The sequence below is a fragment of the Protomyctophum bolini genome (genome assembly GCF_963924005.1).
Source record: "Protomyctophum bolini genome assembly, chromosome: 1".
In the NCBI taxonomy this organism is placed as follows: Eukaryota; Metazoa; Chordata; class Actinopteri; order Myctophiformes; family Myctophidae; genus Protomyctophum; species Protomyctophum bolini.
Window position 1 is genome coordinate 617867 of NC_137862.1, and position 15000 is coordinate 632866.

A 15000-nucleotide genomic window follows, 5' to 3' on the forward strand; every position below is an offset into this window, starting at 1 on the left:
ATCAGATCTTCTCCAAGGAGAGCACCAGTAATGTTTTCTCCTCTCAGATCTTCTCCAAGGAGAGCACCAGTAATGTTTTCTCCTCTCAGATCTTCTCCAAGGAGAGCACCAGTAATGTTTTCTCCTCTCAGATCTTCTCCAAGGAGAGCACCAGTAATGTTTTCTCCTCTCAGATCTTCTCCAAGGAGAGCACCAGTAATGTTTTCTCCTCTCAGATCTTCTCCAAGGAGAGCACCAGTAATGTTTTCTCCTCCCCTCTCAGATCTTCTCCAAGGAGAGCACCAGTAATGTTTTCTCCTCTCAGATCTTCTCCAAGGAGAGCACCAGTAATGTTTTCTCCTATCAGATCTTCTCCAAGGAGAGCACCAGTAATGTTTTCTCCTCTCAGATCTTCTCCAAGGAGAGCACCAGTAATGTTTTCTCCTCTCAGATCTTCTCCAAGGAGAGCACCAGTAATGTTTTCTCCTCTCAGATCTTCTCCAAGGAGAGCACCAGTAAGCAGTCCAACATCAACCTGGTGGACCTGGCGGGCAGCGAGAGGCAGAGGTCATCGGGGTCGGAGGCTGACCGGCTGAAAGAGGGAACGGCCATAAACCTCAGCCTGACCACCCTGGGGAACGTCATCAGGTAAACCTCCACCTCACCACTAGGGGTCGTTATCAGGTAAACCTCCACCTCACCACTAGGGGCGTTATCAGGTAAACCTCCACCTCACCACTAGGGGCGTTATCAGGTAAACCTCAACCTCACCACTAGGGGAACGTTATCAGGTAAACCTCACCTGGGGAACGTTATCATGTAAACCTCACCTGGGCAACGTTATCATGTAAACCTCAACCTCACCACTAGGGGAACGTTATCAGGTAAACCTCACCTGGGGAACGTTATCAGGTAAACCTCAACCTCACCACTAGGGGAACGTTATCAGGTAAACCCGGTGTTATTTTCGTCGACTAAAACTAAGACAAAAATGTTCGTCGACTACCTTTTCTCACTGACGAAAACTAAATGGAAACTCTCTTCTCTTCTCTTCTCTTCTCTTCTCTTCTCTTCTCTTCTCTTCTCTTCTCTTCTCTTCTCTTCTCTTCTCTTCTCTTCTCTTCTCTTCTCTTCTCTTCTCTTCTCTCCTCTCCTCTCCTCTCCTCTCCTCAGTTCTCTGGCGGATGTAGCGGTTGGTAGGAAGGTTCTCCACATCCCGTACAGAGACTCTGTTCTCACCAAGTTGCTGCAGTCGGCGTTGGGTGGCAACAGTCGCACCGTCATGGTAACAAACCGTCTCACAGCAACACCTTGATTTAAGCAATATTCCACGAGAGGGTGTTGTTTAACGTGATTATTGCCACGACAGGGATGCGGTCAGGAACGAGACGGAGTCGAGTTCCGCAAGCATACAACAGTTACCCTTAAAACTAAAAATATCGCTGAAAAAATATATTTTTTTAATGACAGATGTAGTCACTACGACCATCACAATGAAACTTCTCCAGTTGATTACTTACTTGTGTGTGCATGCTTTTAGCACAGGGTGTGTGATGCGTCAGTGCAGTAGTACTGTGTAGAAGTGCTTGTAGTTAGTGCATGCTGCTCCTGCTTGCTACTCTCTGCTTTCAGCTACTGCCGTCGGCTAGCCCTCCTCGCGGGGGGTGAAAAGAGGAGCTGAGTTGCGTAAGTCTCCTCCTGCCGGTACACAGCCTCTCCACCACCAAGACTCCTGCAGTGCCTCCTCGTGGTCACACACGGATATGTGTCCTTGCGGACACCAAACTAAAATGCAGGGGATCTCGGAGCAGCAGTGGGCCCCAGAGGTGAGGTGTGCAGGCCCACCGGTGTGTGGACACGCCCTGGCACCTTACCAACCACTGCCCCAGTTATGGGTAAATAGCATGGGCAGGTGGAGCTCACAGCCGAGGCAACCCACCTAGGAGAAGGACACTCCGAATTAAAACCAGGACTGTGAGGAGTTGCGCCCCACAGTTCTTATATAGCATTGTAAAGTCAACCATGGAAAGTCTAGTCATTTCAAAACCTATACTTCCAGCGGCGGGAGTCCGCAGGAGCCTAGCAGCGGACCGTAGTGCTGGTCCTCCCCCGGGGGGACAACATGACGATTGGACCTTAAACCCGCAAGGGAGGGTTCAGTCCGAAAACAGCACACGGTCTAATGCAATCTTGCGTTGCAGGAAACCATTTATAATGGGAACCTTCAACGCATGCACGGTCAGAGAAGATGGGAGGTTGGAGGAGCTCACACACTGTGCAGAGAGCAGAGGAGTGGAGATCCTAGGAGTCCAGGAGCACAGAAGGGTGCACAATGAGATCACCATCAAACACTGCAGGGTTGAGAGTTACACCTTCGTCACCTCCTCGGCATGGAGGAACGAAGCCCAGGCAGCAACCGGAGGTGTGGGGCTGCTGTTGAGCCCTAGAGCACGTAAAACACTGCGGAAAACCCACCGATTCTCAGAGCGGATCCTCATCGCCGAGTTTAGTAGCAGTCCAGTAACAACCATCATGGCAGTGTATTCACCCACCAACGTGGCGTCAGTCGAGGAAGCGGAGAAGTTTTACAGGGACCTAGCAACGGCAGTCCGAAGCGTCCCGGCACACAATTTTCTTGCGATTCTGGGGGACTTTAACGCGAGACTCGGACGAACGGACGCGACATACACTTTCCATGAGGACACAAACCGGAATGGAGCGTACCTTGCCACACTACTCCAGGAACAAGAACTACTGGCTGCAAACACCATGTTCAGAAAAAGAATGGGCAAAAGATGGACCTTCCAGGACCGGCCCACCGGTATGAGACGTCAACTAGACTACATACTAGTGAGACGAAAATGGAGGAATTCCATCTTGAACGCGGAACCCTACAACACCTTTAACTCTGTGGGTTCTGACCACCGGGTGGTATCCATGAGAGTGCGACTTAGCCTCAGGGTCCCCAAGCCAAGCCCCAAGATCCGGCACGACTGGAAGGCATTCGCAGCCGACCCAGGCCTGCAAGCCAGGTACACGGAGGAGGTTAGGAGGCGCTTTGGGCAGCTGGACAAGGGAGCTGAGCCCAGCAGCGAATATGAGAGATTTGTTGTTGCGAATGAGGAGGCGACCAGGCTGTGCGTGCCAATGCTGGACAAAGCCAGAGTGTCCATGCGGTCCAGACATCCGGAGGTTGTAGCTGCATGCAGCAGGGTGGAGGAAGCACGGCTCAACTTTGAGCGCGAACCAACCGTGGAGAGACGTGTTGTACTGAATGAAGCCAAGCAGTTTCTCTTCAGTACATACGACACGATAAAAGGAGTGGAACTGATGGAGAGCGTACAGAGAGTGCAGGCAGCGCATGGTGAACGGCAATATGGGGAGGCCTGGAAAGTCATCAATGAGATGACTGGGCGGAAAAGAGCTAAGGAGGGACAGGTGGAGGGACACAGCCCAGAGGACAGGGTGACTACCTGGTTCGGCCACTTCCAGGGGCTCCTGGGTACAGCAGAGGATGGAGTTGAGGAGGATGTGCCGGAAATCCTCCAGGGCCTGGACATCGAAGATGGTCCCTTTACGTCCAGTGAGCTTTCCAAGGCGAAATCCACAGTGAGGGAGGGCAAGAGTGCTGGGCCAGATGGCATACCCCCAGAGGTCCTAAAGAACTGTGACCTTGATGACCTCACCCTGGAGTTTTGCAACCTGTCACTAATGAACAACAAACAGCCTGAAATATGGTCTCTGTCCAACATCATTCCAGTGCCTAAAGCTGGGGACCTCTCAAAGCCAGACAACTACAGAGGCATCAGCCTGACTTGTATCACTGCAAAGATTTACAACAGAATGATACTAAACAGGATACGGCATGCCATCGACCCTCTCCTGAGAGAGAACCAAAATGGCTTCAGAGAGAGGAGAACTACCGTAGCACAGATCTTGGCACTGAGGAGAATGATTGAGGAGGTGAGGAAGGACAACTTGACTGCTGTACTCTGCTTCATCGACTTCAAAAAGGCGTTTGACTCGATTCACAGAGGCACAATGGTGAAGATCCTTAAGGCCTACGGTGTCCCTCCCAACTTGCTCCGGGCAATAGAGTCCATGTATGCAAAAACAAGGGCCAAGGTGGTGACCCCAGATGGTAACAGTGAGGAGTTTGATATCCGGGCCGGGGTAATGCAGGGGGATACCCTAGCCCCTTTCCTCTTCATCATAGTCCTGGACTATGCGCTCAGGAAAGCTATCAGTGGACGAGAGCAGGATCTTGGCTTCACCCTAACCCCAAGGAGGTCAAGACGACATCCCAAGGTAGTCCTGACAGATCTGGACTATGCGGATGACATCGGCCTGCTCTCCGACAGCGTGGAACAAGCTCAGGAACTCCTGAACAGTGTGGAGCTGGAGTGTGCCAAAGTTGGCCTTAGGCTAAATGCCAAGAAAACTGAGGTTATCACCTACAACATCTCACCGGAACATCCACCTCTCACAACAGCAGGAGGCACGGTGCTGAAGGAAGTCAAGGACTTCAAGTACCTGGGCTCATGGGTCAACTCAACCGAGCAAGATCTGAAAGTGAGGAAGGCACTTGCATGGAGGTCCCTAAATGGCATGAACAGTGTTTGGAACTCCAATCTCCCCCGACAAATCAAACTCAGCTTCTTCTACGCAACAGTGGAGTCTGTTCTCCTATACGGCAGTGAATGCTGGACCCTGAAGCCAACCCTGGAGAAGTCCCTTGACGGGTGCTACACCAGAATGCTGCGTGCAGTACTTAACATCAGCAAGACTGTACATGTCACTAACATGACTCTGTATGAGGGACTACCGAGGGTGAGCCAGAAAATAGCAGCCAGGAGAATGAGACTAGCAGGACACTGCCAAAGACATCAAGAACTGCCAGCCAGCAAACTGGTGCTCTGGGAACCAACACACGGCCATCGATCACGAGGACGCCCCGTGCTAACATATGTGGATATACTCAAGAGCGATGCAGGAGTGCAAAGTACCAACGAACTGGCCGGATGTATGGAGAACCGAGATGACTGGAAACGACGATGGAGGGCTCGTCTGAGGACGACCTAGAGAGACTTATATTAAAACTAAGATTTTTTGTATTACATGTTTTCTGATTTTTTTTTTAGTTTAAATATGCAAATTATGCATTATATGCGCTAATTTGCATACATTTCGGGACGATAAATCTGAAGATCGGATAAAGCCAGGTTCAAAATTATCATTTCATTTTGTTGACACATTAGAGACAAAGAAAATTACACATGGGATTTTTGATATCTCTAATTATCACTCCACAAATCAGAAAATAGTGTCAACAGGCATAAAAAACCCAATTTTCGGCATTTATTTGGTATAAAATGTGATGTAAATCAGGCTGTGAATGATATATCAACAAATCCATGTGTAAATGTCTGCGGAATATAGTTAGGAATAAGACTGGAAAGTTTGGTGTATGTGAGTTCAACTGAAGTGGAGATTCTTTGTATGTAGGAAAACTCATTTTGAGAAAACGGCCTTTAAAGATTTGTATTGTAAAATTCCAAAACGTTTTATTTGAAGCCACTATTTTGAGACAAAATATCTCATCCAAACCTTGGCAACAACATATAATGGCATATATCATTGGAAAGGTCTGGACCTCAAGCTGACTGTGGTCTGATCCAAATATGGTCACTTCCTTTGTACCAACAACCAATCATGAAAATAGAGATGGTGGCTTTTCACCCCGAAAAACGAGCTGTCATTGGCTAAAATAAACTATCCAACTAAACATCTAAATCTGTATTTTGAATGTGTATTTTGCTTTAGTTTGAAAGAAAACATGTTTAGGAAGCAAAATAGCAAAAAGAAAAAAGAAAAAAAAATCATGATTTCACCTGGGGTGTCTCACCTTAACCCACGGCTAGAAGGCTGTTTCAACCAATCGGATTGCTTCCTCGAAACGACCTGTTGTAGAATGTGTAATATAACTTAAGTGCAGACAGACAGGTCAGTCATTGATTGTGTAATATAACTATAAGTGCAGACAGACAGGTCAGTCATTGATTGATTGTGTAATATTACCGCAGACAGACAGACAGACAGTGTGATTGTTTTCCAGATTGCCACTGTGAGTCCTTCAGACATCTGTTATGAAGAGTCTCTGTCCACGCTACGCTATGCTGAGAGGTGATGATGAGCTATACATAATGCACGCCATACCACATACTCACGCACGTGTACACATGCACACACACACACACACACACACACACATTTGATCTCAGTACATTTGTCCATGCAATCTGTTATGGGAACTCAGTCAGTAAAGAGAAGAGACAATTAATTAAGGCAAGAGAAGCGTTTCGACGATTGAGTGATTATTATTGAGGTACCATCAATGGAGAGCACACAACTTACATGCAATGTATCCACAGTTGAATTGTATTTGGAAAACCCCATAGCCATGTGTCACACATAACAGCAAAGACACAGTCTAGATATAAGCTTTCTTAAGTCCAACCCCTAGCCCCCTCACGGAAAGCCAAAGGCAATAAGGATTCAAGACTAAACAAAAGGATAAGAAACACTTCTTAATTGTTTCAACCCAAGATTCCTTGACATATCCTCCTGTGCTCCCATTGGTCCAGGGCGAAGCGTATCCAGAACCGGGCGGTGGTGAACGAGAGTCCCACAGAGCGTCTGGTCAAAGAGCTGAAGGCTGAGAACGTCCGTCTGCTGCAGAGACTGACCCGCCTGGAGCAGGACGGACGACGCACCGACCATGAGAGCAGTACGAGAGGGGGGGGGGGGGGGGGAGGGGCAGGGGAGGGGAGGGGGGGTGGGGGCAGGGGAGGGGGGGGGGTACTGAAAGACTTCAGTGCATTGTGCTTACACAACCGAAGGTCGCAACATGTGTAGGCAGAATGCAAGGAATGAATGCATTCGCCATGTATCCAATCACTTTTAGATTAAGTTTTGTTGTATTTAAGATCAGAGGGGCAGGGGAGGGGGCAGGAGAGAGGGGGGGTCCCCGGGGGGGAGGTGGGGGGAAAATTCGTCAAAATTCTGCTCAGTGTCTGCAATAATTGGCCAGTCGCCATATATGGAGAAGGCGATGCTTTCTGTATCCTGAAGCACTTTTGTGTGTGTGTGTGTGTGTGTGTGTGTGTGTGTGTGTGTGTGTGTGTGTGTGTGTGTGTGTGTGTGTGTGTGTGTGTGTGTGTGTGTGTGTGTGTGTGTGTGTGTGTGTGTGTGTGTGTGTGTGTGTGCGTGCGTGCGTCCAGAGGAGTTGCGTGGGTTGTTGAGTCACAATGAGCTGCAGATCAGAGCCATCCATACTCTGTGGGAACAACATCTACAGGAAGCACTGAGGGACTGGGAGCAGCAATACACCACCATAACACAGGTAAACACTGCCCCCTAGTGGACAGCAATACACCACCATAACACAGGTAAACACACTGAGGGACTGGGAGCAGCATTACACCACCATAACACAGGTAGGTATGCACGCGCGGCCATCCTCTCAGGTGCACACGCGGTACACCAGTATAACGCAGGTAAACGCACACACGCAGTAGAATAAGAAGAAGGAACTTGACAACATGTCACATGACAACATGATTACAGGTATAAAATAGTTCGTATTTTATATGCAAGATATCAACATGAGCAGGTGCAAAACAAACTGTATCAGGCATATGGAAAAGGACGTATTGTTAGACATGGACGAATGGTAACATGATTATTTTCTCTTCCTCTTCCTCTCTCTCTCTCTTTCTCTCTCTCTCTCTCTCTGTCTCCCTGTTCTAAGGAGAGGAGAATGATGCAGATGTATCCTTACATTATAAACATTAATGAAGATGCTCAGCTGTCTGGAGTTGTCAAACTCTTCATCCAGGATGGTGATAATTATTATTATTATTATTAAAGGTCCTGAAAGGACTTAGTCCTTTATTAGCACCGGTCTACTGACTCATGGTCTAGTGGTTAAGATGTTGGACTTCTGTATTCAGTGTGTCAGTGTGTGTTCATGCATCTCTCTCTCTATCTCACCTGTATTCAGTGTGTCAGTGTGTGTTCATGCATCTCTCTCTCTCTATATCACCTGTATTAAGTGTGTCAGCGTGTGTTCATGCATCTCTCTCTCTATCTCACCTGTATTCAGTGTGTCAGTGTGTGTTCATGCATCTCTCTCTCTCTCTATCTCACCTGTATTCAGTGTGTCAGTGTGTGTTCATGCATCTCTCTCTCTCTATCTCACCTGTATTCAGTGTGTCAGTGTGTGTTCATGCATCTCTCTCTCTCTCTATCTCACCTGTATTCAGTGTGTCAGTGTGTGTTCATGCATCTCTCTCTCTCTATCTCACCTGTATTCAGTGTGTCAGTGTGTGTTCATGCATCTCTCTCTCTCTATCTCACCTGTATTCAGTGTGTCAGTGTGTGTTCATGCATCTCTCTCTCTATCTCACCTGTATTCAGTGTGTCAGTGTGTGTTCATGCATCTCTCTCTCTATCTCACCTGTATTCAGTGTGTGTTCATGCATCTCTCTCTCTATCTCACCTGTATTCAGTGTGTCAGTGTGTGTTCATACATCTCTCTCTCTATCCCACCTGTATTCAGTGTGTCAGTGTGTGTTCATACATCTCTCTCTCTATCTCACCTGTATTCAGTGTGTCAGTGTGTGTTCATGCATCTCTCTCTCTATCTCACCTGTATTCAGTGTGTGTATCTGTGTGTTTTCTCAGGTGAGTGGGACGTTGGACTGTCTGACTCAACCAACGCCAAATCCATCTGTATTAAAGGTCTTGGGTGAGTATTCATTATTTTCTTGCCATCTAAGCTCATAAACGTAGCTAGGCTATCAGGACAGATCTATCTATGCCAGCTATGCGTCTAAGCGTAGACAACCGTTGAATCCATATATGAACGCGCGTCGTCTGTTTGTCGACTCACCCGACTATCGTAAATCACCCGACTATCATAAACCATGTGTGATTTTTGTATCACATCGCTGAGAAAATGTATTACCAGCATGCTAACACTAGGGGCAGCAAAGGAGTTAACAGTTCTTGTTGTGATAATCAAATAATGCAACAAATGTGTATCATAGGGATACGCAATGATAGCTGTGTGTGTGCGTGGGTGCGTGCGTGCGTGCCATGTGTGCGTGGGTGCGTGCGTGCGTGCGTGCGTGCCATGTGTGCGTGGGTGCGTGCGTGGGTGCGTGCGTGTGTCAGTATTGAGGATCGTCATGCTGTATTCAAGAACGTCCAGCGCCTTGTGTCTTTGACGCCCCTGGCAGGGTCAAAGGTCATTGTCAACGGTAACTCCATCTCCCGGACTGCTGAGCTGCAACACCTGGTGAGTCTGAAGGGACAACGTTAGGGTTAGTAGTTAGTTAGGGTTGGTTATGTTATGTCACTGTATTACTGTTTACTTCATTGGCCCGTTTGACTGTCAAGGGTTCAGCCTCCAGGAAGAAACCCTAAATACAAAGTTAATACACCATTGCACATAAAAACGACTCCAGGGTGTCTAATGAAGTACTGTCACCTCATAGACACAGGAAAAACTGGAAAAAATAAAGAAATGTGTATTGCATATAGGTAAGTGTGTGTGTGTGTGTGTGTGTGTGTGTGTGTGTGTGTGTGTGTGTGCGCGTGTGCGCGTGTGCGCGTGTAGGACCGTCTCATCCTGGGTTCCAACTCTACCTACCTGTTCATTGGCTATCCCTCAGAGAGGGGCGGCGACGATTGGAGTCGCTATGACTACGACTACTTCCTGTCTGAACTGGCTGCTGCTGAAGGCATCCAAATGGGTGTGTAAAAACAGAACGTAAATAAACCAAAATATATAAAATAAATACATCACATATAAGTTTTCTTTGTCCGTATGTCCCAAGCTTTCTCTATAGATAGATAGATAGATAGATAGAGTTTTTATTAAAGTGTCCTACATCATAAGATGCCCAGCCCGCACGGGCTTACAAGACACTCACAAAATTGTACATATATAATGATACATTATACACAAATAGACAGTTACTCATGGATACATCGTTCTCCAACGTAACTGCCACGCCTTCTCTATGAATTTTCCAAAAGCAAAAACTTGGTCACTGAACAACCAATTTAACATGAAACACTCAGACGTCCAATTCTTTCAAATAAAAGGTTTCTTAAATCACTCATCATTATTAAATACACATCTATATATTCTGCTAGTGCAAATATCTTCGGTTCGAAAATCCAATCTCAGTCGCTCAATCGCGCAATAGAAAAGAAAATGGAACTCATTCTCAATATAATTTACATATATCACAACGGAGGGTACGCACATGCATAAAGTGAGTGGCAAAGTCAGTTTAATGTCGTTTAGCGTCGTTTAATGCAATCAAACAGGAGTTTTCTGTTTGGATGTATATGGGCTGTCAAGGCCAGAAAGTTGTTTTACGTTCTTCTTCTCTGTGTTTGTGTGTGTGTGTGTGCGTGCATGTGTGTGCGTGCAGGGGAGTCCAGTGTCCACAGCAGCCAGACGGACCCCAGCCTCCTGGCGGTGTTCTACGACTACACCAAGCTGATGCCCCTGGTGTCTGAGGCCAACCAGATGAGCCGCGAGCTCAGCAAGGTGACCATGGCTTTAATATGGTGTTCACCCTAGTTATCACCCTGGTTATCACCCTAGTTATCACCCTAGTTATCACCCTGGTTATCACCCTAGTTATCATCACCCTAGTTATCACCCTAGTTATCACCCTAGTTATCACCCTGGTTATCACCATAGTTATCATCACCCTAGTTACCAGTAAGACGTGCAAACGCGGGAAGCGAACGCAGCTGAGACCCTGCAGATCATGTCTGTCTGTCTGTCTGTGTGTCTGTCCCGCTGTTACTGTATATGTGGACCTGGCCCCTTTTGTGCCCATATATGGAGCTGAGTGGACCTGGCCCCTTTTGTGCCCATATATGGAGCTGAGTGATTGCTGATGCAACACACTCCATATTTGGATAGCGGGACAGACACACAGACAGACAGACAGACACACACACAGACAGACATGATCTGCTAGGTCTCATAGTAAGTGCTCACTGCGTTCGCAATCACCCTAGTTATCACCCTAGTTATCACCATGGTGTCTGAAGGTCGAGAAAACGCAAAAATCGAGAACGGCACAATCGAGAAAACGGCAAAACGGCACAATCGAGAAAACGGCACAATCGAGAAAACGGCACAATCAAGAAAACGGCACAATCAAGCCATTTGTGCGCTATTGTGTCTTTAGGGGGTGGAGTTTAAACCTGTATTGTGTCTTTAGGGGGAGGAGTTTAAACCTGTATTGTGTCTTTAGGGGGTGGAGTTTAAACGTGTATTGTGTCTTTAGGGGGAGGAGTTTAAACCTGTATTGTGTCTTTAGGGGGAGGAGTTTAAACCTGTATTGTGTCTTTAGGGGGAGGAGTTTAAACCTGTATTGTGTCTTTAGGGGGTGGAGTTTAAACCTGTATTGTGTCTTTAGGGGGTGGAGTTTAAACTGGAGATCGAGAACCTGGCGCTGTCGGACTCTAGAGGTCACGACCTGGAGAAACACATCGTTATCAGAGTGACATCACTGGAGAGCAAACAGGTCTGTCTGTCTGTCTGTCTGTCATAAACAGGTAGAACATTATACTTACTTTAATGGCTCCCTTTTTTAAAACATAATTTTCATCATAACATCTAGTTCTCTTTATCTCTCTCTCTCTATCTCTCTCTCTCAGGTGTGGGTTTGGTCCAAAGCCAAGTTTGTGAACCGTAAGTTCCTGATGGAGGAGCTTTACCAGCAGCAGGCAGAGAGCAGAGACCAGGTGAGCTTTAAGAGCAGCAGGCAGAGAGCAGAGACCAGGTGAGCTTTAAGAGCAGCAGGCAGAGAGCAGAGACCAGGTGAGATGTACCAGCAGCAGGCAGAGAGCAGAGACCAGGTGAGATGTACCAGCAGCAGGCAGAGAGCAGAGACCAGGTGAGATGTACCAGCAGCAGGCAGAGAGCAGAGACCAGGTGAGCTTTAAGAGCAGCAGGCAGAGAGCAGAGACTAGGGATGGCCACCGACAACCGTTAGCCGTTAGCCGTTTATTAATTTGTTTACCGACAACACTAACGGCTAATGGTTCACCGATAAAAAAATATATATTTTATTTTGAAGCGCCGAGAGCGGGCACCGCGGCCAAAACACCAAGCACACACACACACACACACCCCCTCTTTCCACCTTTACTGTCAGTGCAACCACGCATGTGCCGTGACTTACTTCCCCCAAAACAAAAACACCAACGCAACTGCATGAAGTACTAGTGGACTGTGGAAGCAGGAGGGAAAAAGAAAAAAAGACGAAAACACACACAGCATTGCGCGCCCGCAGATCTGCCCTTCATGCAACGAACGTTGGTTCCTTAAACGGCAGATCTGTCGTTTTATGGATCATAGAACGAACGTACCGGTATGCTGTTAGCTTGTTGCTAACGGGACCCCCCCCCCCTCTCTCTTTCTGACGTTCTCTCTCTCTCGCTCGCGCGCGCGCGTTAGAGACACGTCTTTCTGTATTTCTCTCTCTCTCTCTCTCTCTCTCTCTCTCTAATCCTTCCTGAACGGTCCGCGATACATATGTGCGGATAGAAGACTGTAGCCTTCGCACTAGTGCACTGATTGACAGCAGGCCGCGTGTAAACGGTGTATTTGTCTATTTTTAATGCGCAAAACAGCGCTTTTTTTTCCTTAACGGCTAACGGTTAATTAGCCGGCAAGTCCTGGCGGTAACCGGTTAATACAATCTTTCCATTTGGCCATCCCTAGCAGAGACCAGGTGAGATGTACCAGCAGCAGGCAGAGAGCAGAGACCAGGTGAGATGTACCAGCAGCAGGCAGAGAGCAGAGACCAGGTGAGCTTTAAGAGCAGCAGGCAGAGAGCAGAGACCAGGTGAGATGTACCAGCAGCAGGCAGAGAGCAGAGACCAGGTGAGATGTACCAGCAGCAGGCAGAGAGCAGAGACCAGGTGAGCTTTAAGAGCAGCAGGCAGAGAGCAGAGACCAGGTGAGATGTACCAGCAGCAGGCAGAGAGCAGAGACCAGGTGAGATGTACCAGCAGAGAGCAGAGACCAGGTGAGCTTTAAGAGCAGCAGGCAGAGAGCAGAGACCAGGTGAGATGTACCAGCAGCAGGCAGAGAGCAGAGACCAGGTGAGATGTACCAGCAGCAGGCAGAGAGCAGAGACCAGGTGAGCTTTAAGAGCAGCAGGCAGAGAGCAGAGACCAGGTGAGCTTTAAGCAGCAGGAAGAGAGCAGAGACCAGGTGAGCTTTAAGCAGCAGGCAGAGAGCAGAGACCAGGTGAGCTTGTAACGGTTTGATAATTAAATTGAACTGTTACTCTTTTTTAAATTACGAGATATTGACTGATCTCCTTTCGACACAACTGATTTCTGTATGACAGGAATAGACACACAGCAAACAAACTCATGAGAACACAGCGAAGTAGTGATGAAGTTAGGTGACTTTTTATCTAACCAGATTAAATAATAATAATAATACAGCCAGTTGTAAACTCCCACAAAATCAAAAGAATGAGCTGAAAGTTCTGAACCACCGTTTGAACGAATGTCCGCGATCTACGCTCGCACGCACGCACGCACGCACGCACGTACGCTCGCTTAAATAGTTTAATAGATAGGTCTGTAAGAAAAGAGTAAATAAAGTCCGCGTCTCGATCGTGCACGCCCGCACGCTATATTGTTCCTTGTCGCTCCGTAGATCCAAACGGCTCCAATAACGTCCCAGAAAGAGGGAAAACCGAAAGGTCACTCCAAAAAGTTATGCAAAAAGTTAAAGGGATCCCCCGAAGTGATATAATCCACACGTAATGATTCCAGGGCAAACAACAACAGTGGATCCTCGCGGGGTGTAAAAGAAAATATAAACGGTCTCACCGGTCTCTTCAGTGTTGCAGTATCGTGCGCTGCAGTGTGGCCTTAGCTATATTCCACCTATAGCGTTCGTTCGAGCAGAGTTATTATTTAATAAATAATTGATCAAACTGATCCAGGTCTCCCGTGGACTTCCTGGATGGTTTGCCTCTCTCGTTCGTTCCTCCCGCGGGCCGGCGACCAACGCCTCTTTTGTCGTGCGTCAGACAGCCTCAGACCCGTCAATCAAAATAATCCCCTCAAATCATAACATAGGCTTTCAAAACACCCCTTAAACAATAACAAAACAAAACAACTTAGGGCCTTACCCTTAAAGGATGGCGTTAATTAAGGACCATTATTACATAAATGACATACACTTTTAAATGCCATAAATAAAATAAATCCTTTTTTTAACTTAATGTGTGGCAGCGCTACAAGCTTTAAGCAGCAGGCAGAGAGCAGAGACCAGGTGAGCTTTAAGAGCAGCAGGCAGAGAGCAGAGACCAGGTGAGCTTTAAGCAGCAGGCAGAGAGCAGAGACCAGGTGAGCTTTAAGAGCAGCAGGCAGAGAGCAGAGACCAGGTGAGCTTTAAGCAGCAGGCAGAGAGCAGAGACCAGGTGAGCTTTAAGAGCAGCAGGCAGAGAGCAGAGACCAGGTGAGCTTTAAGCAGCAGGCAGAGAGCAGAGACCAGGTGAGATGTACCAGCAGAGAGCAGAGACCAGGTGAGATGTACCAGCAGCAGGCAGAGAGCAGAGACCAGGTGAGCTTTAAGAGCAGCAGGCAGAGAGCAGAGACCAGGTGAGCTTTAAGCAGCAGGCAGAGAGCAGAGACCAGGTGAGCTTTAAGAGCAGCAGGCAGAGAGCAGAGACCAGGTGAGCTTTAAGAGCAGCAGGCAGAGAGCAGAGACCAGGTGAGATGTACCAGCAGCAGGCAGAGAGTTAAAAAATAAAATGATGGTACATCTTTTACCCAGATCACTAATTTGCTGCTGTAGATGACAAACGATATTCCTGCTCTTAAAATAATTAAAGCGCAAATAACATGCATTTTAAAACTGCTTTTAATATTTAATATCATATTGTCTATGGTCCA

General features: G+C 47.4%; 1 protein-coding gene across 1 annotated transcript in view; it reads left to right on the forward strand.

Moving 5' to 3' along the window:
• kif28 (kinesin family member 28) overlaps window positions 1-15000 on the forward strand; it is a gene marked incomplete at both ends in the record, with an annotated part of 40691 nt that overhangs the window by 14513 nt on the left and 11178 nt on the right. Inside the window, 12 exons of the mRNA XM_080762404.1 lie at window positions 473-627; window positions 1153-1264; window positions 6095-6162; window positions 6624-6766; window positions 7260-7381; window positions 7790-7880; window positions 8725-8788; window positions 9217-9340; window positions 9662-9797; window positions 10488-10606; window positions 11493-11600; window positions 11734-11820. Coding sequence (XP_080618530.1) covers window positions 473-627; window positions 1153-1264; window positions 6095-6162; window positions 6624-6766; window positions 7260-7381; window positions 7790-7880; window positions 8725-8788; window positions 9217-9340; window positions 9662-9797; window positions 10488-10606; window positions 11493-11600; window positions 11734-11820 — 1329 coding nt within the window. The remainder of the gene's footprint in view (window positions 1-472; window positions 628-1152; window positions 1265-6094; window positions 6163-6623; window positions 6767-7259; window positions 7382-7789; window positions 7881-8724; window positions 8789-9216; window positions 9341-9661; window positions 9798-10487; window positions 10607-11492; window positions 11601-11733; window positions 11821-15000) is intronic.